Source organism: Callospermophilus lateralis, chromosome 9 (assembly GCF_048772815.1).
Source record: "Callospermophilus lateralis isolate mCalLat2 chromosome 9, mCalLat2.hap1, whole genome shotgun sequence".
Classification (NCBI taxonomy): Eukaryota; Metazoa; Chordata; class Mammalia; order Rodentia; family Sciuridae; genus Callospermophilus; species Callospermophilus lateralis.
In genome coordinates, this window is record NC_135313.1 from 5,901,561 (window position 1) to 5,925,220 (window position 23,660).

Consider the following 23,660-nt stretch of genomic DNA (forward strand, 5'->3'; position numbering starts at 1 on the left):
GGCAGGTGTCAGTCTTGCTGGGAAACTAAAAGGAAATCAGGGAGGAAGAGACCAAGGTCAATGACAATCCAAGCTAAAATGCTCCCAAAACTTTGCCCAGACTGTGCCGGCCCCTGGAGGTGGGGCAGGGCTGTTTCTCCAAGGTGGAAATTAGAAAGAGCTGGGGTAGGAGAGAGGGTGAACCTGACCACAGCCAAGGGACCCACAGCTCTCAGACAAGAGCCCGACGGTGGGAGGAGCTTGTGGGGGGAGCGGAGCAAAGGGAAAGCTGGGGCCTCCTCGGTGCCCACCAGAAGGGCTGGGACTGGCCAGCAGTGCCCACAGCTCCTCAAGGAGAAGGAGGAGCATGAGGACCACCAAACTCAGAGGAGGAAGAGGGCTTCTGTGACCCTCTGTTCAGGAGGGGCAGGCTGGACCCCAGGAGCAGCCCCCAGTGAGCAGCAAGTGCAGGTAGTGGGTGAGGACCCCCGGAGGAGCCACATGGAGGCCGACTCTACAGGGTCTCCAGGGGTCCCAGCGGGCGGAGCCCCAGTGGCCTCAGTGAGTTTCCTCCTCAGCACTTCGCGGCTCTCTGCCTCCAGGGACTCCCCGTGGAAGGCACTGCCTGCCGATCCTTGCTTGGGGGCCCACTGGATGGGCAACAAGGCAATGAGAGGTCAGACTTCCTCACTCCCCAGCTCCTGCTAGAGCCGAGCGTACCAAGCCATCACCTTGTGGCCCCATTAGGCCCCAGTGGCAGCGCTCCTTGGCTGTCACGGTCACCAGCAATGGTCTGACCCCACACAGCAACCTGACTGCAGGAAGCAAGGTCCCTTCCCTGGCGGAGCCACCAGGGACCCCGTGGGCCCAGTGGTGGATCTCCAGTGAACATTAGTGACCCGGCATCTGACCAAACCCTGGAATAGGAGCACCGGCCAGTCGCCCCAGGGACTCCAGATCCAAGACCTCAGAAAGATGGGCTGGGGCCTGAGAGGTCATGAGCAGAGGGACTCTGCCCAGGCGGCCAGCCCAGCCTGCCAGGTACACCCCAAGCCCAGGCCAGCCTCACTCCAACCCCGCCCACTGCAGCAGAGGCCAAAACAGACCAAAGAGACCCTGAGTCCTTGTCCTAGCCCAGGGCTAGTGTCGGATCCAGCTCCCTCATAGGAGCAGGTGGACTCGCTCATGTTTATGGTGAGACCGAAGGCTGCATGCGTAACGTGTGCATCGTGGTAGGCTAACCACGTAGGAGCAAACCCAGCCTGCTGCTCCCTAGCTGTGCAAGCAGGGGCTTTCCAGAACCCTGAGCCCCGAGCCCCATCAGCAAGGCGGACACCACCTCCATGTGGGCTGTGATACCAAGCGTGTAACCGTGTGCCTGGCAGTCACTCGCTCCTCCACCCCTCCTGCCCCATCTCACGCCCACAACCCTCCCGGGAAGCCTGGGCACCAGGTGTGGGCGGCTGCTCAGTTCAGAGCAGAAGCCATCAGGATTGACTCTGCCCATTCATAGGTCTCTCTACTCGACCCCTACTGCCCGTCACTGTGAGAGTATCAGCTAATGTGGGGACCGGCCCTTTCACAGTCTCCGGCTGAACCCGCACACACTCCTCCCCACAGCCACCACAGTCTCCCACTTGCCCATCAAAACCTAAGGCCCAACCCACTGAATGTCCCCCACACACCCCACGTGTTAACGACTTGGTCCCAGCTTGGTGCTAGTGGAGGTGGTGGAATGTCCAGGAGGCCAGGCCTAGTGAGAGGACGTGGGTCTCCAGGGGTGTCCCTGTGAAGGGGACAGCGGGACCCCAGCCCCTCTTCTAACTTTGCTTCCTGGCTCCGTGAGCTGAGCAGCTTCCTCTGCCACATGTCTCCTGCCAAGGTGTGCTGCCTGGGGCCTAAAACCCACAGGGACAACCGACCCCAGACAGGAACCTCCAAATCCGTGAGCAAGGAAGCATTCTCTCTTTATAAGATGATTATCTCAGATATTTTGTGACAGCAACAGAAAGCTGATTCATACACTCCTGTAGCCCTCTTGAAGCGAGGATCTCGGCCCCCACCTAAGGCAGCCACCTCCCACATCATCCCCCAACATCTCTGCTATGGCTTTTATGTTGCAGAAGTTTAATTTTCAATATTTTTAAAGCTGCTAATGGCATCTGATGTCAAGGCCTATTTCTGGGCACCTAGTTCTGTGGCTGGTGTTTACCTGCACCCCAGGTTGGGCGATGAAATGCTGGTCTGTGGCCTCCACCGCCAGCTCCAAACAGTTGCTTCCGCCCCAAGCTTCACAGGAGTAGACCAGCAGCTGCTCTGCCAAGTCCTCATCACTGCTGTAGCACTCTGTGAAGAGCTCTGCACCATCACCAGAGACGGAAGCCAGAATCAGGGCTGGCACCTCAGGGAGCAGCTGGCTCCCAGCTGACCCCCAATCCAAGGACAGCGTGGGCACGAGAATCTCATAAAAGGCACAGAGAAGCCATCACAACACAGTCACTACCCAGCACAGAGCTTTTTAAGATGCACCACACCCTGCAGGGCCAGTGTGATAGTGGGTGTCAATCAGAGCTCATGGGATCAGACACAGGAGCCTCCCTCGTTGGTGGGCTTTGGTCTCGGTCCAGGCAGAAAGACAGGAGACCCTCTGCCTCCCCTTAGCTAGCACAGATTCTCCATCCCCTGGGCTTCTGTGCTTTCTTGGTAAAATTTCTTCACAGATAAGTCACAGCATATAAACAATAGAAGGTGGAGGAAACACTGACTTGGAGCATTCAGGTGTGCTCAGTGACAGAGACCGCTGGGCAGAACCTCAGAGGAAATGTTTTAAAGTAAAAATACTAGAAACCATGGCCACCTGAGGTCACCTGGAAATTAATATATTGAAAGAAATGGCTTCCCACCTCTTTTCCAACACCAAGAAGCTAAACGCATTGTTACGTTAGATTAGACAGTAGACAAAGGTGTCAGGCAGATGTCACCCTGCAAACTTAAAGCTGCAGAGGAACAAGGGAGACACTGAGCAGACCCAGAACTCTCTGCTGTTGGATGACAGTTGCTCCCAACTCTCCCATTCGCACGTGGTCCTGTCCTCTGCAAAAAGGGGTACTGACCAGCTTTAATTAAGGATTGGATAGCAAAGAGCAGCCAGATGACCGGTCCCGAGGCATCCAGGAGAGGACGGCTCAGGAATGCCTGCTATCCCAGGCCGTGGCTGATCTCCCCCAGCCCTCCTGGAGCTCCAAGGCTCCTACCTTCAGGGACCTGCTCGCCAGTCATCACTGGAGTCGCCCTGTGGGTCACTGAGGCCTAGAAACCCAACTGCTGCCTTTGCCATTAAAACCAATTCTGCATCAGACCCAGGGACCTGAAGTCTTCTGAGAGCATTTATGTATACACCAAATGCAGACTCACTTGTTCACAGTGTCTTAGCTATGTCCAAAAAACACCCTGAAACCTCCTTAGGTGTTGAGCTACTTAGGCCTGAGCCAGGTAGCTTTGCAATGGTAGTACTCAAGATTTTCACATTCACTCTTGGAAAAGTCCCAAGAGCAGGAAGCCCGTACACTGCGTGGGTGTCTGCATGGGTCTGCAGCCTTCCGTGAGGCCAGCAGGGGGAGCCCAGACACTCCAGTCCACCTGCACCTCCCCGGGAGTCCCTCTGCTGTGACTTACCCACTGCGCGGGTCTCGTACTCATTTGCCAGCTCCTCGGACTCCCCAGCAGCATTGATGTCATTCTTCACTTTGGCCAGAGTCTTCAGAAGCTTGCTGGCTCCCAGGGCTGCCAGAGTACAGCCCCTGGTCTTTTCAAGGGGTGGAGAAACTTAGGTTAACTCAGAATCCCTTGAAGCAGTTGAGTGGACACTAATGATGAACAAGAATGAACTCAGAGCTTGAGCAGGAAGGGGCAAAGTCCCAACTATGTGTAACATTTCAAAGTAGAATTTGTAATGAGCACAAAAGAGTCTTGGACCTGAATATGTTCAGTCCTAAACGGGGCGACCTCGAGCCTGAAGCTACTCAGATGAAGAAGCAGCGCAGGAAAAGAAAAACATCAAGATGAATGCCCCGAGAAATTGCCAGTAAGAGGGGATGGCAGCCAGTCCTCTATTACAGCTTTGTCGGGCTGCACAAAGAGCTCCAAGACGGGGACAAGTGGGTAAGGACATAAAGGACCTGAACAATGTAACCAGAGGCCATATGTGTGAATTCAGTAGTCCGCACCCAACCTGATGCTCTCAAAGTGGAGAAGCTAGTGTTATGTGCTAAATCACAAATAAAATTCTCAATAATTTTTCAAAAGCGGACTTTTACAAGCCCTATTTCCTGTTCATAAAGCAATAAAGCCAAAAATTAACTTTTTATACTAAATTTCAAATCCTTACCAACTGAGAAATATTCACACACACTGAGAATCAGGTGCCCACTAGGTGCCCCCCAAGGCAAACCCACTCTCCAGGGACCACCCTCCTGAACACACCTCCATCAACATGCAGCACAGCCATGACACACAGCCATGACCACCTGGCATCTGCAGTGTGGGAGCAGTGACAGAGAATGGGAGAGCAGTGTCTGAGATTGGAGTCTCTGACGACTTAATGACTGTTGCATGCTTGGTGCCTGGGAAAGTTTCTGTGCAAAGGGGCAGCATGTCTAGTTGCTATGGTAACATCCTCCATGAGAAGGCTCTGTGCTAGACTCTTATCAGCCTCAACCTTGCTCTCAGGCACACAGCTCCTGGGAATAGAGGAACTCTCTTGCTAGACAGCCACAATGTGTCACCAAGCTCCTGAACCTGCCTGCCTAACGGTAACTTTAAAAATGGACTTTCTTTTTAAAAAATATTTATTTTTTAGTTGTAAATGGACACAATATCTTTATTTTAAGTGGTGCTGAGGATCAAACCCAGGGCCTCACACGTGCTAGGCGAGCCCTCTACCACTGAGCCACAACCCCAGCCCCTAAACAATGGACTTTCTTGAGAGCTGCACAAAGCTCCTAACATTGCACATCGCAACTGTAGAATATAACAGCAGAATAAGCTTCATAATGTTGCTAACTCTGTACCTTTCATGAATACAAAGAATAATGCTTGTACAGTTTTTAATCTGATAATGAGGCACAGATAAATAAAGATGGCTGGTGTAATTCTTAGACCTGCTTCTCCATCAGAGAGTAGAGCTCCACCTGATCCCAGCCATTATCTTCAAAATCTGAGTCCGTAAAGTGAGTTTTTATTTTCCTAATCCCCATCGTCTCTCACCAGAATCTGCTAATTTGGCCTCACTAGTCGCAGAACTGTGGCCTTTTTTTTTTTTTGGGTGATGTTTTAGAGTACACGTGAGATTCGAGGTCAGAATTGTTACAACCAAGCATGCCTTTGGTGTGAACTCAAGCTGGACATTTACCTGTTCCCAAATGACTTTGGAGAGCTCCTTCTTGTTCTGCAGAATGGCCCAGATGAAGAGCGCTTGCAGGGGGTGCCGGGTAATGAAAGACACATCCTGGGAGGGGGCAGAGCACAGGGTCAGCTGTGCAGATGCAAATCACTTCAGGTGCCCAGGAAAAGGGGGTCAGGAAGCCCAGGGGAGCGCCCTGTGCTGGAGGCTCTGCGGCTGGGCCATTGGAACAGCAGAGTGACGCGATTTCCATCTCTGCCACCCTCCAGGGGGTGTAATTTGATGTGAAATCTTTCATCTATCATAAAATATAAAGTACAACTAGAAGAAAAGGTATCAAGAGTGAAAAGAAGTGCTAAGAGCAATTTAAAAACTAAAAGACCTCTCACAAGCCAGAGAGAAAGCAATTCCTTCTCATCATATAACTCTGTTTCTCATCTAGGGGGAAAAAATTGTTCAGATTAAATTCTAACTTTCCTGTGGTTAAAGTTCAACTATCAGAACATAAAATGTGCTTCTTTCTTTGGATTCTTATTCAAAGATTCGACTCCTAATATATCAATTAGAATCCCAGCTGGTCTTCAAGATTCAAGACCTGTCCTGATAGAAAGCATGTATATATTCCCTTTCGACTTCTTTTCATGTTTCGCCAAAATCTTACATGCATAATGTGTAGTTAGGAGTTGTGCTGCAAAAAAAAAAAAAAAATTCACATAAACAGTGTCCAAAAGAAGCTCTCTGGACACTTCGACTTCTTGAGAACACCTAGCTTCTTCAGATTTTTAACTCACACACACTTAAAAGTCCCAGAATTCCAAAAGATAATGACCGTGTTTGGGTTTCCCCAGAAGCAATCCCGAGATAAGGATTTGATAAGTAGGTTGTTTGGGAAATGATCCCAAAGAAACCAGTAGGAAAGTGAGGAAATGAGACATGAAAAGAGAGACATCAATAAAAAGTGTGGAATCAAGCATGCTGCCATGGTGGGTACTGGAGATCCACTCCACTGGGCAGCTCTAGAAGATCAGGCAGAACACTGCCCCAGGCATGACCAGCCAGTCACTGGGCTCTGATCAGCACAAGCGTTAGCCACAGTCGCTGGTGCTGGTCAGTGGAACCCGGCCTGCCTGCCCTTCACATGGAGGACCCAAGCCAGCCCAGGAGCACACCCACCCACCCTTTCAAGTGGACACCTGGATTATCCTTTGGGAAATAGTCACTGTCCCTTCTATGCCCAGCAGTTCTTCAGTCCTTTACGTGGGCAGCAGGGAGGTACTTCAACCAGCTCATGCCCGGTAGACCAAGAAGTGAGCCAGCAGCCATTCGTTTGCCCCTGCTCCCCACTAACTGCCTTGAATGCTGCACCAAGCTTTATGATTAAGAAAAGCTGCGACCAATTTAAAGCAGAGCATGGAGCAAAACATCAGAAAACTCACCAGATAGCATCTAAAATAAAGGCAGTAGAAAAAATCTTATGTCAATCTGTTGGCCACCTTATGGCAATGAGGAGGGAGTAGGAGAGACAGAGATAGAGGTGTTTTTTATTTGTTTTTCAAAGAAAACTCAAAAGATGGGAGAATTTAAGCAAACAGTACATACATGGAGTTCCACGTCCAAATCGTCCCGGCTATTTCTGTCTTCCTTCCAGAAGCCTCTTCGGAAGTTTGCAACCAGCTTCCAGACGAAGGTGAGGAGGGCGTCATTGTAGGAGTTCTTGGCAATCTGCAGGTTCCGATACACCAGGGTGCTGAAGTGGCTGGAGAAGAGCTCCGTGAGGACGTCATTGGTGAGGAACTTCTGCAGGTTCAAGCCGTTCTCCAGAAAGAGGCGCACAAATTTGGGACGGTCCTTTATGAGAGCCGTGAACATGACCTCCTGAAGGTCCGCTGACTAAGGAGGAAGCAGAAAGCGCACTCACAGCTTCCGTCCCAAAGAGGACACAAGGCAACGGCCTCCCTCCGCCACATCCTATTTCCAGCTGCAAAGTTAGAAGAACTCAACTCTCTTTCAACACGTCACTGAATTATAGTTTAGACTCCTGGGGGACGCAGCATGGTGGATGGAGTCTGTGGCACTGGCCTGCTGTGGGCATGGGATGCCACCTGGGCTTCAGCTTGTGTGGAGCAGAGAGAGGTTCACACGTGTGGGAATTGACCCCACCATCTGGCACAGCAGGAGCACCCAGTTAGGGGTGGGTGGCAGCAGTGCAGCCGGACCCTCTCTCTGCAGTCTACAGCAGACACAGATTATCAGCCAACCAGTGCAGCCTGGGACCAACCAGTCCCCTGGGACCTACTGTGCTTCACACATGCCCACAAACCTTCACCTGGCAACCCGATTCTCAAACACACTTGGAAAAATGGGGTCCATGGAACCACATGCCACCAAGCCCGCATCTGCTCGTGTTCCATACCCCAAGTCACTGGAACACATGGCAGTTAGACCTGATTTTTAGTTACCTTTGTCTCCACTTTCTGAGCTCCTGATAAAACTAATACCATAGAAACTTGCTGAGAATCTTAAAAAAAAGCCATCAGTGTCGACTTCAGCCACAAACCAGTAGGCTGCAGACTAAGCCAGCTCCCAGACACATTCCGTGTCCTCCAGAGGATTTATGGCAGTTTGGTTCCATTGTCAACATTTAAAAATTCAAAGATTCATCAAAATCTATAATTCCAGCATCAAGATTTAGGAGTGGAAACCAGACGCCCTGACAACATGGGACCCCATCAGCTAGAGTCCGGTGGCAGCTGCTGCTCCCAGGCACCCACACCCTAACTGAGTGCTTCTGCTGTGCCACAGTCTGGGGACAGTGCTCTCTGTCCCCTCGGTCCCCACAGCTCCCCACTGCTGCCCACCCACCCACTTCATCTGCTTATGTTTCTTGTCTGAGCCCTGATCCGGGTGAATATCTCATGCCGATGGCAGCGCTAATGGCTTTTGTTTCTGTCCAATGCTGGTCTCAGAGGATCACATGTTGCCTAGAGAGGGAACCGTCAAGGGTCCTTAGAGTCCCTGCCCTGTGCATCCGACTGGGCTGAGCCCCGAAGCAGCTCCCCCAGGGACGAGACAGCTGTGCTTCCTCTGCCTCAAGGCAAGTGTCCCCTGTGCCCAGCGTTTCAGATTTCACTCTAAACACGTTTCCCTTTCCACGAGTCACAGACTGGAGATGTGAGCAGTGGCTCTCAAACCCAGGGGCCTTGCTGAAATACAGACTGTGGGGAGTCACCTGGGGATGACTCAGCAAGTCTGAAGTGGAGTCCTGCTAACAAGTTCCCGGGTCATGCCAGTCATGCTGCCACCAGCCTTGGGACACACCAGGAGCACAGCTGGCACAGGGGAAAGGGAAAGGCTTTGCAGTCAGACATGTCTTTGTTCCAACCCAATTTTACCATTTTCCAGCTGTGTGACCAAGGGTAAGATTCAGTCTCTGAACCTCAGTTTGCTCTTCTTTGAAACGGGTAGCTGTGAAGGTGAAGTGAGACAGTTGGCAAAATGGGGTCCGTTGAACCCCCTGCCACCAAACAAGTATCTGCTCATGTTCCATACCCTAAGTCACTAGAAGGCTGGCAGTTAGACCAGGTTTTTGGTTACCTTTACCTGTATGGGTCAAGCTCCTTTCAGAGGTTCAAGTTCAGAGCAGGCCTTGAATAAGTCATCAGAACTTCCCCTCCTGCAATGCCCACAGAGCTCTGGTTTGTCAACCAACAAAAGGAGATCATCTTGCTGTGGATCAATGTGAGCAGCAAATCAGCTAACACAAGGAGACTGCTTTGTGCACCGTGGAAGCTTAGACAAATATCAGCATTACTCCAAAGATTTTATGTTTAAACAAATATTTATACAGTGCTTAATAAGTGCCAGTGTTCTAAGTCCTTTAGAAGCATCATCTGGTTTGATTGTAATGACAGCACAGTGAGCTAGGTAGTGTGCTGTTATCTCCATCTTCAGACAAGCAAAGGTGTGCCGGTAAAGGTTTAACACCAGCTTTTGGAAAGAACTGTAGGCCCTATTTTGTAGTGTTTGCCGATTCCTGTGGTGTAGATACTCCCACCGTGGCAAAGTTTCAGCTACCAGTGTCAAGTCAGTGACTGCAGAATCAGTAGCAGACCACATGTAGTATTTCCAGGAGGCAGAAGCAACACACAGAAATAACCTCCAGAGCACAATAGTGGTAAATGCAGCAAAAGAATTAGTGTTGAGTTTTGATTGATTCTTACCTTTGCTTTTCATTAAATTTATTAAGATCTAAGTTCACATAACTTGATTTTTAATAATAACTATATATAACAACTAACTCACAAAATCCCTAAATATTTAGCAGCCAGCACTTGCAAGTCAGTGCAAAGTGGCTCAACACACCATTGTAGGAAGAAACTGAGACACAGTCCTTGACCATGTCATGCAGATGAGCTGGCTCCAGAGAACATTCTCAACCACTGTGCCCTTCATGTTTAACAGTCTTTATCTGAGCTGATCAAATTAAATGTACAATTCAATATGTGACTGAGTTTATGTTTATTTGTACCATCTAAACTTACCAAAATACAACATTTCACACACAGGGATTCATTTAGGACTCAATTAATAAATCTATTTCTAGTTCCTAACTAAAGCCTGCAACGTGGAACAGGGCTTGCTACACTGTACAGAACAAATACAAGATGATGTTTGCCAAAGGAGGGGATAACTTTAAAAATTCATGAGCCATTACTTTATTTGTACTGCCATCATTAAAACTGATCACATGGAATACAAATCCAGTCCTAGTCTTTGATTAAAAAAAGGTCTGAGAGTGTTTTCTGAACCTAGCTGCTAAATAGGAAAGATATGAGGTATATATACCTTCAAATCAATGCCTACTTGTAGAAAACTAAATAAAGCACTAATGACTTCAATTAATTCAGAAGAACTTAAACTTCAAAGAAGCAGTCTTGCAAGCCTACAGTTAGTAATTATTCCTGTCAAGCTGAACTCCTAAGGCTGATTGAACTTTCGCTGTGTATAACAGGTCCCCACTAGAAAATAGGGGCCTAAAACACGGGTCAGATTTAAAAGCAAGAAAGGCAGTCTGCTGGACAAGATGGTTTTTATTGCATGTGCAAATTCTATATCCAAGATGCTCACTTGGCTCTGGGGATTCTGAGAAGCTGTAAGGCATTCATGGGGTGTTCTCAATCAACTCTTCTGCATCTCATTGCTGATAAATCTCTTATCAGAATTTGACTAAGTCAGGGGGTGAGCAAACATGGTGCTGCTATCTTGATTTTGTGTCAAGCTACTTTCCAAAATCCTGCACCTGTATTTCCCATACTTCCTGCACCTGCATTGCCCATCCATCATAGCATTGCCCATGGTTATCATAGTATTTCTGGAAAGTACAAAATCCTGTACCTATATTGCCCATCCACTTCCAAGAGCAGATCTGCAGTCCCACACCAGACAGAAGGCCACCTCTCACACGGAGGCTAAAGGGCTAGAAACCTCAGGTGGCATAGGTGGGTGGATATTCTGATGACACAGCCTTCAGCTTTACTGTCTCTTCACAACAAACCTATAAGTCATGATACCATCCCACACCACAGAAGAGAAAAATGAGGCTGGGCAACACTGCACCAGAACAGAACAACCCTGACAAGAACTCACTGCTGAGACCACTGTCCTCCCTGACCCTGGAGACCCAGGCCCCTCATTTACCTCCCACCGGCGGTCATTGGTAAAGATCTCATCGCTGGCCAGCTCCAGCTGGTTCCACTCCAGCAGAAGCTTCAGCTGCCCATTCCAGTTGTCCTTTTCTTGCTCATTGGTGCTGAAGGCTGTAAGAAGGCAGGAAAAGAACAGGCAGAACAAAGACCCACACATAAGAGGGTCAGACTCCACATGGCCGACCACCAGGGCCACTTGTCAAAGGCGATTCTCAGTCTGCTCTTGGAATCAGGGCCTCCCTCCATTGTCACTCACTCTCACCCACAGCCTCTGCCCTGAAGTATGCAACAAAGACCAGCTCAGACCACAGCCTCTCCCCCACATATTCTCTCATGTTGCCACAGCACACTGACATTTCCACATAGACTTAGATGCAGCCTGAGCTCTGCCTCAAGGGTCACGTCTGACATGGATTAAATCTGACTCTGTCAAGTAATGAACCATATCACAACAGTGCTCTTCATGCCTTTGCCACATCTAATATTTTCTACATCTAGGCGTCTATACAGACATAATTTCAATTTAGTAAATACTATGATATCCAAATTTCTGGAAAGTACTAGAATGATTCTAAATGTAGTTAAGGTCTGATCCCTTATCTGAACTCCTCAGAACCAAAAATGGTTTATATTTCATTTTTTTCAGATTTTGGAATATTTGCATATATATAAAGAGATTTTCCAGGGTCCAAGAGTAAACATAAAATTTACTTAAGTTTTATATGCATGTTATACACATAGCCTTAATTTGAAGCATTTGTAATAGCTTTGTATATGTATGTGAAATAGCTTCATGGTATTATGGAATTTTCCACTTGTGGTATCATATCAACACTAAAAAGTTTCAGATTTTTTAGCTTTTTTAGATTTTTCTTCATTTGGGATTTTGGAGTAGAGATTCTCAATAAAATTTCTTTTAAATAATAAAGTGTATAATAAGTTTATAATAATAATAAAGTTTCTTTTAAAAAGAAATACATGCCACCAAAAGTCACAGAAAACAACACAAAGCTAAAACTGCCCAAGGAGCTGTTTTCACTTACCTTTATACAGAGCATAGGAAATAGCATTGCTCACAATCTCATCCCCAGCTTCTTCCATTTTAATAACTGTTAACAGGTGAGAACTTTCAAGAATTTCTTTGAGCTGGCAACATTTAAAGAACAAAGTTGTCAATCAGCTGATTTCAGACATGAAAAACATAAACTCTCTTTTGGTGAGAGATCTTTTTATTCCATATTTTTCAAATGTCCACTTAAAGCGGGTTCTGTATCTCTTTCTCTTATCTCCAACATCTGAACCCATAGCTTCTGATTTCTAAATTGTAATAATGAGTCCTTGACCTCAAAGACAATAAAGTACTGGTTATATAAAAGTACACATAGAGACTTCTATAAAAAAGCTAACTAGGGAAGAGAAAGAAAGAGAGAGAGAGAAATATGAATATATGTGTGACCAACCCTAGCACATTAAAGATCTCAATTGTTGAATAAGTAACTAAATGAGGAAAGAGCAAAAGAAAACCATAAAAAAAACATCTGAGTGTTGACATAAAGATGTAAGCATCAGAAAAGGTTTAAATGCAAAAAAGAACCAAGGGGACTTGGTGATTAAGTAAAGAAATTAATAACTTTCTTTATTCTCCTTTGTGATCTTCCTATAATTTTAAATTTTTAATCATGTTTTATAATGAAAGAGCCTCCTATTTCAAAGTTTGGGAGCACTGCTGAGCCTTGTAGGAGCTCAGTGAGAAAGGGCTCCTTGCTTCCTGCTGGAGGAGAAAGAAAATCTGACTTCAGCTGGACTGAGTTTGAAGAGATGGTGGATTCTTCTGGCAGAACTTGGAAATGAGAACCTGGAAATGCAGATTTTCAGCTGGGTGGGAGAGAAAAGTTGGAAGATGGCATGATGTGAAATAAGAAGGATTCTTGAATTTAGAAAATAGGAGGTGAGCTTTTAAGGCCTCTATTTCCTGGGAAAGGTGATGATGGAGGTCTTGGTTCAGAAGATACAATATCCAGATGTGATGAGAAAATAAATGAAAATGGCAGGAAAACACAAAACATAAAGAGTTTGAGATGGGGGGGAAGATGAGAGCATGGAGGAGAAAGCCATCTTCACCATTTTTGCAGCCTTTGTTCATGCTGAAAGAAAGGGTCCCAACTAGATATGACAGGCAAAAAGAGGGATCCAAGTTCCAAGATTATAGAGTACAATTCAGAGTGGGAATAACCAAGGGGTGAGATATCTTTTCCTTTGGAAGGAATTAAAAGGAAGAAAAGAAAATGAATATGGATACAGAGCAAATTGGTGAGAGCCAGAGAGAACTGCAGGAACCTCCTAACTAGTATCTCCCTTCCCATTCACTTTTGCCTCCTCCAATCCTGTGCCCCCACTATAGACATTTTGAACTTTCATGAACACAGCTCTGATCACATCGTCTCCCTGATTTCAGGCTTTCAATGGCATCTTTTTATACCTGAATAAAGATTAAAACCTCAAAACAAAGAGAGCTGACTACTTGGGTCCCTCTGAACTCTTCGGCTTCCATTCACACTACCATCTTTAAGCTCCTTGGGTATGTCAGACCAGCCTCTCACCCCAGGACCTTTGCCTTGCCATTCCCACCAACACAATCTCAACCATCTTCTCACCCACTCTCATCCTTCACACACTGGCTCCCATATCACTTCTTCTGCAAGCCTTTCACAAAGCCCCACAGCAGGACCACCTCCCTTGGCACATGTCCTTTTTATCATGTTATTTTTCTTCAGAACGCTTATTTCAATTTGAAATTATATGCTGCATTTATTGTAATTATTCAACATAAATTTTCTTCAACTTCTTCTTCCTCTATGAATACAGACTGTTCTGTTGCATACACAATTTTTTCTGTAGTGCCTATGCCAAAATATAGCACACAGTATATGCTCAATAAATACCAATTAGATAGTTTAAAATGAATGAATGAACAATATCTAGATTGGCTGATGGATTAGGATACTACAGAAGATTAAGTTCTTGAGAACTTCAGGAGCAGATATGGGAGAATTAGTAGGAGAAGTATTAGGAGAAGAAGTGTGGTCCCAGTAGAAGAAGTATAAGGGATTTTTTTGGAAAGGTCAATAAACCATGAGTTCAGGCTTTGATGTTGGACATCCACATGATCAGTGAGGAAGATTGATCTTACCCAGGAAGATTGCTTCTATGCTTCACTAAATGTAGACATTCATTCACTAATAATCCCACTTTTGAGCCTGGTCTTTTAGGAAATCTGTTTCCATGAAACCCTTTAGGAGTGTATAATTAAAATGCAATGATTTTCATTTTTGGTGTATGTCTTCTGATTGACATGATTATAAATGTATTTCATTAGATATGAATGTGAATTAGATACAAATCCCAGAAAGGATAATAAAAACACAGGGGTAAAATGTGCCTAACTTTTAGTTTAAGATGAATTGTCTGTGTTTTCTTGAAGTAGAAATAAGAATCCCTCAAAAGTGTTGGAAAACCCATTAGATGGCTTCTGTTCTTCAACATGACATGGTGCAGACCCCACATGTCAACCTGTACAAGGAATAAGAGGAAAGTCACTGGAATGGAGCTGAGCCACCTTTGATAGATAAGAGTTGCCTATTCCTTCCCCATGAATACCCTTGCACTGACCACTGAATTTCTCCCACCCAACAGAGAACATTGAAACTGGAGACCAATATGCAACATCTTGCTCTGATACAAGACAGTTGGGATCGGTCTATTTATGTGTTTATAACTGACTCAACCTATTCAGTTATGAGAACGTAGGGAATCAGTCAACAAGAGGAGGGTGACCCTTCCCTTCCTCTCTGCAGACTGCCACACAGGGAGCACCATCGGAACCAGTCCCCCGGCACTCTCACCCTTCACCTACTCAGGGTGGGGAGTGACACTGGCCTTGCCCAGCCAGCCCTTGGCTGCTTATCTTGTTGGGATCTGCTCCTTGCAGAGTGCTAGGGCTCTGGTCTGCATCTACCACCTGCCTTGCTGGTGGGGAGGCCAGCAGGTCCCTGGTGCTGCCGTGCTGGGTGGGCCCACCTCTCCTACCTGGGCCTAGGCATAAGGAGGCCTGTGGTGGAGGCAACTGTACACCTCATCTTTCAACTTTGCCTTCACCACCCATAAAGCTGCAGCTTTCATCTCAATCTGATTCTTGTGTATATCTCTCAACTGGATTTGGATCAGACACAAGAAAATCTAAGTGAAAACTTCCATATAAAACTACCCATTTTAGCTTCTTTAGTAAAGTCTGGAAAATATGATCTCTCAAGTAGAAATATCACATAAACAAACATTAGAGAGGCCCGACTCAGCATCTGCATTCTGAGTTTTAGACAGTGAGGTCTAAATCAGACAGGACTCATATCCTGCTCATTTCAATATCCCCTGCATCAGGGTGATCAGTAGGATCCCTGTCGTGTGAAAGTAAAGAAGAACAGGAGGGTCCCATTTCCTGGTCCCAAGAAGGCGGGGTTGACTCTTATCATTGTTAACTAGGATTTCGTTTGCCCTGAATTGTCATAAGAATGACAAAGGCCACCATGAGCAAGAGGAAAGGGTCTCCTCTATTCCAGGACGCTGATTTGCTGCATTTGATATTTGGAATTAAATACTGTTAAAATACCAATCTAGTGAAAGGATCATCATTATTATGATGCATACTAAATCTAACCTTCAAGTCTCATGATGAAATGGGCTCTGTGATGAAAATAATTCTGTGTCTGAGTCTGTTATTTTCTTTATGGGAAAATTCCCAAGTGGCAGCTCATGGTCCTAAAAATATCCAAATACCCCAAGGCCATTTTTTAATGGGTTGATGTGAATGCACCTGTTGATATTTATGTGCATTCACATCAACCCATTTCCTAATGAGCTGAGCAGTAGGAAAGCAAGTCATTCCAAATCAACAACAATCATGAATCAAAGAAAAATGAGAAAGTATAGCACTAACATGTTCAAATAGTTTTATAAGCCCAGCCATTAATAGCCTAGTAAGTTTTCCAATAAGTTCAGTTTTCTCATATAATCCAGAAAGAAAGGTGAGAGACTCTGAGCTGAAACTCAGGCAGTTAGTGCAGAACAGCAACTAGTCAGGAGGGAGTTTCTTCAGTAGATGTAGGCTCAATTGGAGTCTGCACTTCGAAAATTTCATTACCAGGGATTTCCTCCTCGCCATCACCACTACACACAAAACACAGAAGCACAGTTGTGGCATCATGGCCTAAGAGACAGATTACAAGCTTTGTAAACTGCCCTGCATTTAAACACTTTAGAAGGAGTGGACGCTTGGAGAGTCACTTAGCTCATCCGCATTTCAATTTCCAGCAGGACGCTTGGTGTGGGCCAAAGCAGAGCCTCAAAGTCTCAGAGGACAGACCAAGCACCTGCAGCAACCAGTGGAGTGGGACGTGTGAGGTTCCCCTTCCCACGAGCTCAGCCTCTTCTCCCTCAGCTCTCCACCTCTCCCTCTGAGCTCACCCATTTGATCCAGCTCTCAGTCTCCTCCTCGGGCAGCCGGGACACTGTGCGGGGTAAAAAGCGCACCAGCTTCTCCTTCACCATGGAAGACGTCAGGGCGTCCTCCTCCTCCACCAGGCTCGCAATCACATCGGCGATCTGCCCCGAGCCCTCCACCACCACACAAGGGATCTTACTCTTGATGGAGGTGTTGATGGCCTGGGAGAGCAGAGAGTTGAGCAGACGTCACAGACCTGGGTCATCCAGAGCCCAGCTCGGAACTGAGGTTCTAAGGCAGGTCAGTGAACAAAACCCATCGTCCTTGCACTTATTCCTTGGGGACTTCTATTTCAAATCAGAAGCAAATGAAATACCTGTACCTGCTTTAAGAACAGTAAGGAGCCCTATGGCATCCTGTGTCAACATCAACTTCCAAAACAAAGACTCCTGTGACACCACAGGTGCTTCAAAATATCCTTACATACAAGCCAGGCATTCCAAATGTTGATACAGCTTTAAGTGACAATGACTAAGATTCTGTTTATCATTACTGTTGATATCTTATCTGATAGAAGTTACTAAAACTCATATTTTGAAGGTCTGAAAATACCTTAAAAGCAGTAGCCCCGATTTTGTGTTCTGTTCATTATATATTTCCCTTCTTGAATAACTTAGTTTGCCCTTATTATTAAAAAAAATAACCACATACCCTACTTTTATTTTCTTTACAATAATTGCAGAGGTCAGTAGAATAAAGTGATCTATCTACACATGGGCAGAGAGATACTGCGAGAACCTTTCCTCCAAGACTAAATGCTTCTCCTAGGGAAGATGTGTCCCCTAGAGGAGGGTGTGGAGCCCAGCTATCGGCTGAGCAAGCAGGCTGGGAGCCCTCTGCCTGCACTGGAGGAGGGTGCAGGGCATGTGCTGCTGCAGAGCTGGAGACAGCCAGCTGTTGCTCTCTCCCCTCCTGAGTCTCCTGTGCCCCTTCTGTGGGTTGTGAGCTAGCTAAGCAGCCCTCTGTGCCTGATGCTATGGAAATACCACCCTAGACCTGCAGGGGCTCTCTGCTCTTCCCCTCCATCCAAAGCCAAGAAATCTTCATTCCAAATCTAAAATGTGAGAGAAGCATGATACATGCAGCCACCTTTCGGTAACTCTCTCTCTACCTCTTCCTCTTTTTAGTATTCCTGCTCTTTAGTATTCACTGTTCACATTGGGAAAAAAAAGTCCGTTTTAATTATTTCCTGAGAAGTCTTTCCCTGAAGGACCTTTGTTCAACAATGGTCTCAAGAGCAGATCTCACAGTGGGTACTTGTTAAATAATTGTTGAATGAAGGAGTGAAAAGACCACTGTTTCAGAAAAGCATAGAGAGAGGAGCTGTCTAGGATTCCAGGTAACTCTGCCGGCAAGTTCCTGCAACAGTAGGGATGTTGTCTGGCCAAAGGAGGGGAGCAGGTGAACGACTAGAGTCATCTTTAATCTAACCCAAGATCAGGGTACAAATTGGATGGAGAAGGGCCATATGGAAATCACTTAATAAGAGGAGTTAAACAGGACTTTCACCCAATGTCCTATTTCTAGAAAAATGATCTCTTCAAACACTGACTCAAATACCGTCAGCCTGATGCTCTCTTATAAAGACCAACCGAAGCCCAGCTGCAGGCAAGAGGGGCTCAGCCATGTGCAGAGCCTACATGGGGGCTAAGAAGCTGAGATTTGCTCAGGAGCTCAGTGTTGTAGGTGCCCTGTCCCTTCATGAGAAGGGCCACAGGTGGTCTGGGGATATCTGACTTGGTAGCCGTGGGGGTGTGATAGCTCCTCTCCACGCAAGTCGGTTTTCCAACACACACACTAGTTGCGACCCTTCAGTTTTCTGAGTGAGTGGCACCTGTCCACTTTGGCAGGCTGACTGTCAAGCTAAACACACAGCCTCCTCATGTCACTTCACATCTTCCTCCCAAGTCTCCTCTGCTGAGGAACACCCTGTGTCTGTTAAGGAGACAGCATATGGTGCAAGACACTTCCCTCTTGTAGTCACAGAAGAAACTAGTCAGGAGAGACTGGATAAACCCAAAAGCCCTCAAAATACAAATTTTTAGTAAGCTTGGTAACTAATCTTCTTGAAAACTAAACGAGGACTCACTTTCAAAGTCTCTCTTCCACCTCCTTGGGCAAAACACACAATGGGGATCTTGCCACCATAGTTGGAATCTGCAAAACATGAAAAGTAAACTTTACTTTGGACTCAGTAGAAACGCTCCCTTACCTGAGGAGCAGGTGCACCCAGAGCTTCTTCCCTGTGAGCCCAGGGAAGGATGTGGGCAATAGATGCTCAGCCCGTGGACTTGACCTTGACACTACTTGTTGACCACAATGGGTGAATCTAGGTGTACCAAACTAGGAATAGTATGACTTGGAGCCATTTTGCAATCTGTTACTGATATTTAAAATGCTAAAATCCGTGCTTGTTTGCTTTGGCTGATATAATTAGAGTAGGTTCAAGTTCATCTTATAATAATGATTCTCATTTGCCCAGTGGGGTGTTCTCTCAATAGTTTAATGTACACGTAAATATATCCCATTGGGAAAGGAAAACGAGTGGGAACATCTCCAAGATGTCCCTGTGGTGGGGTCTGTCACTAGGTCACCAGGTAATCTGGTTCCATGGCAGGACACATCTCAACACCTTGTCCACAAGAAGAGAAGGTGGATGTCACTGATGACATCAGATAAAGGCTTTCCCTGCATTGTCCCCTCAAGACTGATGTTCAAGTGGTTGCATTCACAGAAAGAGCCAAGATTCAAACCATCCAACTGTTAAATAAGTGGGTCAGTCTTTTTATCATTTCTATCCCAACTAAAGGCATTGCTTTTAAAACTGTATTTGCCATCATGGGTTTTATTTGTTCTTAAGTGCTGTCCAGTGGGAGAAAAGGTGGCAGGCAGTCCATATTGACAGAGGAGAGTGGAGGAGACAGCACTAGACATGCCTTCAGCATGTCAAAGGGCATGATTCACGGGGACCCCGGCAGAGCCACCCCTTGTGAGACCTCGTGACTCCTCCTAGGCACCCAGGAGGGGTCTTCAGGTTCGCTCCACAGCTGGCAGACACGATTGTTGGTGCCGCCCTATTACCATGGACATGGAGACTCACACTTCCTGAGCACTGACCTGGACTCGTGCGCTCAGAGATGTACTTCTCCAGCTGATTCCGGAGCTTGGCTTCGACCGTGGGGTGTCCGTGACATCCGTTGTCCACAAGCAGCAGGTGGGTGTGATTGTTGTCCAGGATATACAGAGGGTCCCTCGTGAAGTCATCCATGATGTACTGAGCTGAAAAACACCCCTGGAAAGTGCAGGGGACTTGTCTCTGAGATTTTATTCATTGACCGAGACGCATGATGACATCTTATGGTCTCAGCAAAGCTAATCCTTTGGCTCAACTACACTGATGCCTCCTCCCAGATCCCTAAGTTCAGAAGAGTCGTGAGTATCTGGTGGTGCAGGCTTCCTTATAAATAGAGGGGAAATAAAGGCTTGAAATGGCTGGGCCAACTTACCCACTGTCACATATATGACCAGTGGCACTATAAAGATCAGATTCCCAATCCAGTTCTTGGTCCGTTGCCCTGGGCTTCTTTGTATAAATTCACTAGAGTGCATAGCATTCAAAAAATTACATATCCTTGTGTGTGTGACTGTGTAAGCGTGTGCACATGTACACGTGCACATGTGTCTACGTGTCTGGATACACGAGCAGAGGCAGACACTGTTAAGCACACATACCTGTTTGTCTGGAATCTACCATATACTGTGCCAGGGTCAAGGGATTAGGAAATGGATAAAAGTCTTTGCACTTGAGAAGTGCTCAGTAACAAGACCCTTAAAACGTAACTAAATAGATACTTTGTCCCAATAGTACCAGAGGAAAAAACAGGAGAAGAATCCTTGCCAAGAGCATTCCTGACTCTCTAGTTCACCCAAGTTGTCAGGGCTGTAGTAAAAGGTGTTACAACCTTGACTCTAAGAATGGACTGTGAGTTGGAAACCCAATGTGGAAAGCAAAGCTATTGATTCTACTAATGATGTGTATGAAATCAGAACAAAATTAGTGGGTCAGTTTTTTTTATCATTTCTATCCTAGCTAAAACAGAAAGAAAGTAAAATTCCAATAGCATAATCTCTTCTCTAAGTGACCCTTGTCCAGTTAGAAACTCCAAGCAGGAAACTCCTGACCGTGACAGGTGAGATGATATTTCCAAAACGGGCACATCCATGAGTTTGAACAGGAGCCCCACAAAGTTTCATGGAACAAATAATTCCCATTTCCTTTACACTCTTCCAGAATACAACCTGATTCCAAAACCATGACTGGAAAAGAATCAGAAGAAAAAGCCAAAGACCTCATACATACATCTCTCTGATACATAAGCATACAAACAACGCCCCCCTCCAAAAAGAAAAATCACTGGCTAATTAAAGGCAGCGGACCAATAAAGGAATCTTCTGTGCTGTTTTCAGGAGTCAGCCTCTTCAATTATGAGTTAATAACCCATAAACACAAAAGACCTTCCAAACTCAGCTCTCGTTCTTGATTTAAGAAATTATAAACTAGAAATAAACCATGATTCTTATGACTGTGTTAAGTAGGTGCATATTGAACCTTAGCCAAATCATGTAGATCAGTAAAATACTAGAACCCTTGCCACTCGTTATGAGACCAGCATGCTAGATGCCTCTTGTGGTCCCTGATTTCATAACTACCACTACTCTGAAAATTCTAGCCAATGCAAGATGATAAACAAAAGACATGGGGTAAAATTAAATGAAAGAGTTGTTTTAATTTTTAAGTTACTTACAATAATGTGGTTGTAAACATAGAACAGTCAGAGAATCTGCTGAAAAATTATTAGAAGTAGGAAGAGTCCAGTAAGTCTCTGATTCAAAACAACAATAAGCAAATAAATACTTTCATCTGTACCTGCAAAAATTACTTCAAAAATTACACTAAATAACCATAAAAATATAAAATCCCTAGAAATAACATAGAACCTAACAAAGAAATCTACAGAAGTATTTTCCAAGACTCAGACTTGCAAAAGCTTAAAGACATATATTATTGGAATAAGAAGGGGTATTATAATAATTTCAACTTTTCCAGTATCAATTTAAGGTTTAACATGATCACACTCAGCGAGTGCATTATTATTCTTGTTTTGTCCTATGACTGTATCTGACAAAGTTCTTCCCAAACTTATGTGGAAAAAAGCACGGTAATGAATAGGAAAGAAAAATTTGCAGAACAAGAATAATCAGGAGATGCCTGTGCATCTTTTTTAATGCATACACACACAGTGCCACGATGATTTTTAAAGTGCAGCACTGCCTCAGGAAAAGCAGATGCTGGGGATGAGGGGGCGAGTACTGAAAGAGATCCTGTTTGTGAGGCGTGGCATTGTTTAGGTCAGCTGGACGTCGGGTGATGGGTTCTGCGATGGAACCTTGAGTAGAAACCAGAGGATGAGTGGCCACCAAGCTATTACAAACAGGTGGTCCAAGGACACCAAGACCAATCACTGCAACCCAGGGGAAGAGGAAAGGAACCAGGAAACCAGCCCCAGGATCGTCCGACGTGCTGTAAATCCACATGACATCACCAAAGAGCATCATTAACAGAGGTAGCACCTTACGGCTCCAAGAGCAACACGTTTATCATAGAAATGAAATAAAGGAAGAAAGGGGGAAATTATGATTATGCTTAATTCCATGACCCAGTGGTAGACACATCAATAGCTTAGTATGTTCCGATCTTTCTAGATATAACATATATTTATAACAGGTATTATTCTAGGTAACTAATGTATATTTATGTTTTATATGTATAAATATATTTCATAATTTCATACTAAAAAATTATACTTTCTATACTATGAGAATACCTTTGGAAATAATATATTTTAATAATTCCATGATTTTTCCCTCATATTTGCAAAGTATCCACCTAAAGATTTCCCTATCTAATAAGAAATGTTATCAGAGAATAAAAATATAATAATAGAAATTGAGAAATAAGTATTGCTTGATATTTAGGTGTATGCCAATCCTTGCCTTATAAGAAACGTTTCAGTGAACATCTTTGCCCAGGTATTATATTCTCTAGTGATACATTCACAAGCCTGATTGCTGGACCTACTATATGCAGAGTTTATGCTCTAGATACAGATAGCTTAGGTTTGCTCTTTATCCAAAATTTTATGAAGATACCATGCTTCTGTATGTAATGGAAGGTTCTAAACATTTTCTAAATCAGCAATGGTTAGACTATCATCGTCATTCACTGGCTTAAACCACCCGACTCAGTGTGATATGGGAGGTAAATTTTCCTTGCCCTTTACCTATCACTCAGGGATAATTCCTCTACTTGTATTTTCTCATTCTTCTTAAATCAACTTTGGAAAACTATACTTTTATAGAAAAAATATCAATTTTCATGAGATTTTTCAGATTTATTGATATACAACTAGATGTGGCATTCTCAGAATTTTTCTCAATATTAAATATTATGTCTAATTTCTCAGCTCCATTTATTCCTTAAATTATATTCTGGAAAGTAAATTATTGACGCGCAGTATTTATTTTCCAGATGGCTGGTTGTTTGTCTATTCATTTCTGAGTGATGGACATTTCCATTAAATCCTTACACATCATCTCATGTTTTACTTGTAGGCTGAGAAGAACCCCCGACACGGCCTCCAGGGAGAACGGCCCCCTACACGGCCTCCAGGGAAACCCTGAAGTCTTTTCATTCCAATTCAAGGGTAAAACCACAAACTTCAGGGATGTTTTGAGATGTTGCAAATCAACATCTGTACTGTATCCACCATGGGGATAATTACCCACTCTAAGGTGCCTCCTTGCGCCTGACAAGCGATACTGATAGAAGATGACACTCAGTCCCACCCAGCCTGCTGCCACCTTCAGACCCTGATCCAGGGCCCCTCAGCCCTGAGGGTGCCATTTACTGTGAGGCCATTCTGCTATTGCTTTTTGAGCATCTAGTAATAATAGAAACCAC

The 23,660-nt window shown here is 45.2% G+C and overlaps 1 protein-coding gene across 1 annotated transcript in view; it reads right to left on the bottom strand.

The window, feature by feature from the left end:
* Trpm8 (transient receptor potential cation channel subfamily M member 8) overlaps positions 1 to 23,660 on the bottom strand; it is a 70,742-nt gene that overhangs the window by 34,215 nt on the left and 12,867 nt on the right. The window contains exons 6-14 of the mRNA XM_076865950.2: positions 19,757 to 19,931; positions 18,729 to 18,796; positions 16,603 to 16,800; positions 12,129 to 12,231; positions 11,078 to 11,196; positions 6,980 to 7,270; positions 5,390 to 5,485; positions 3,655 to 3,784; positions 2,192 to 2,337 (exon numbers count right to left, since the gene is read on the bottom strand). Coding sequence (XP_076722065.1) covers positions 2,192 to 2,337; positions 3,655 to 3,784; positions 5,390 to 5,485; positions 6,980 to 7,270; positions 11,078 to 11,196; positions 12,129 to 12,231; positions 16,603 to 16,800; positions 18,729 to 18,796; positions 19,757 to 19,931 — 1,326 coding nt within the window. The remainder of the gene's footprint in view (positions 1 to 2,191; positions 2,338 to 3,654; positions 3,785 to 5,389; positions 5,486 to 6,979; positions 7,271 to 11,077; positions 11,197 to 12,128; positions 12,232 to 16,602; positions 16,801 to 18,728; positions 18,797 to 19,756; positions 19,932 to 23,660) is intronic.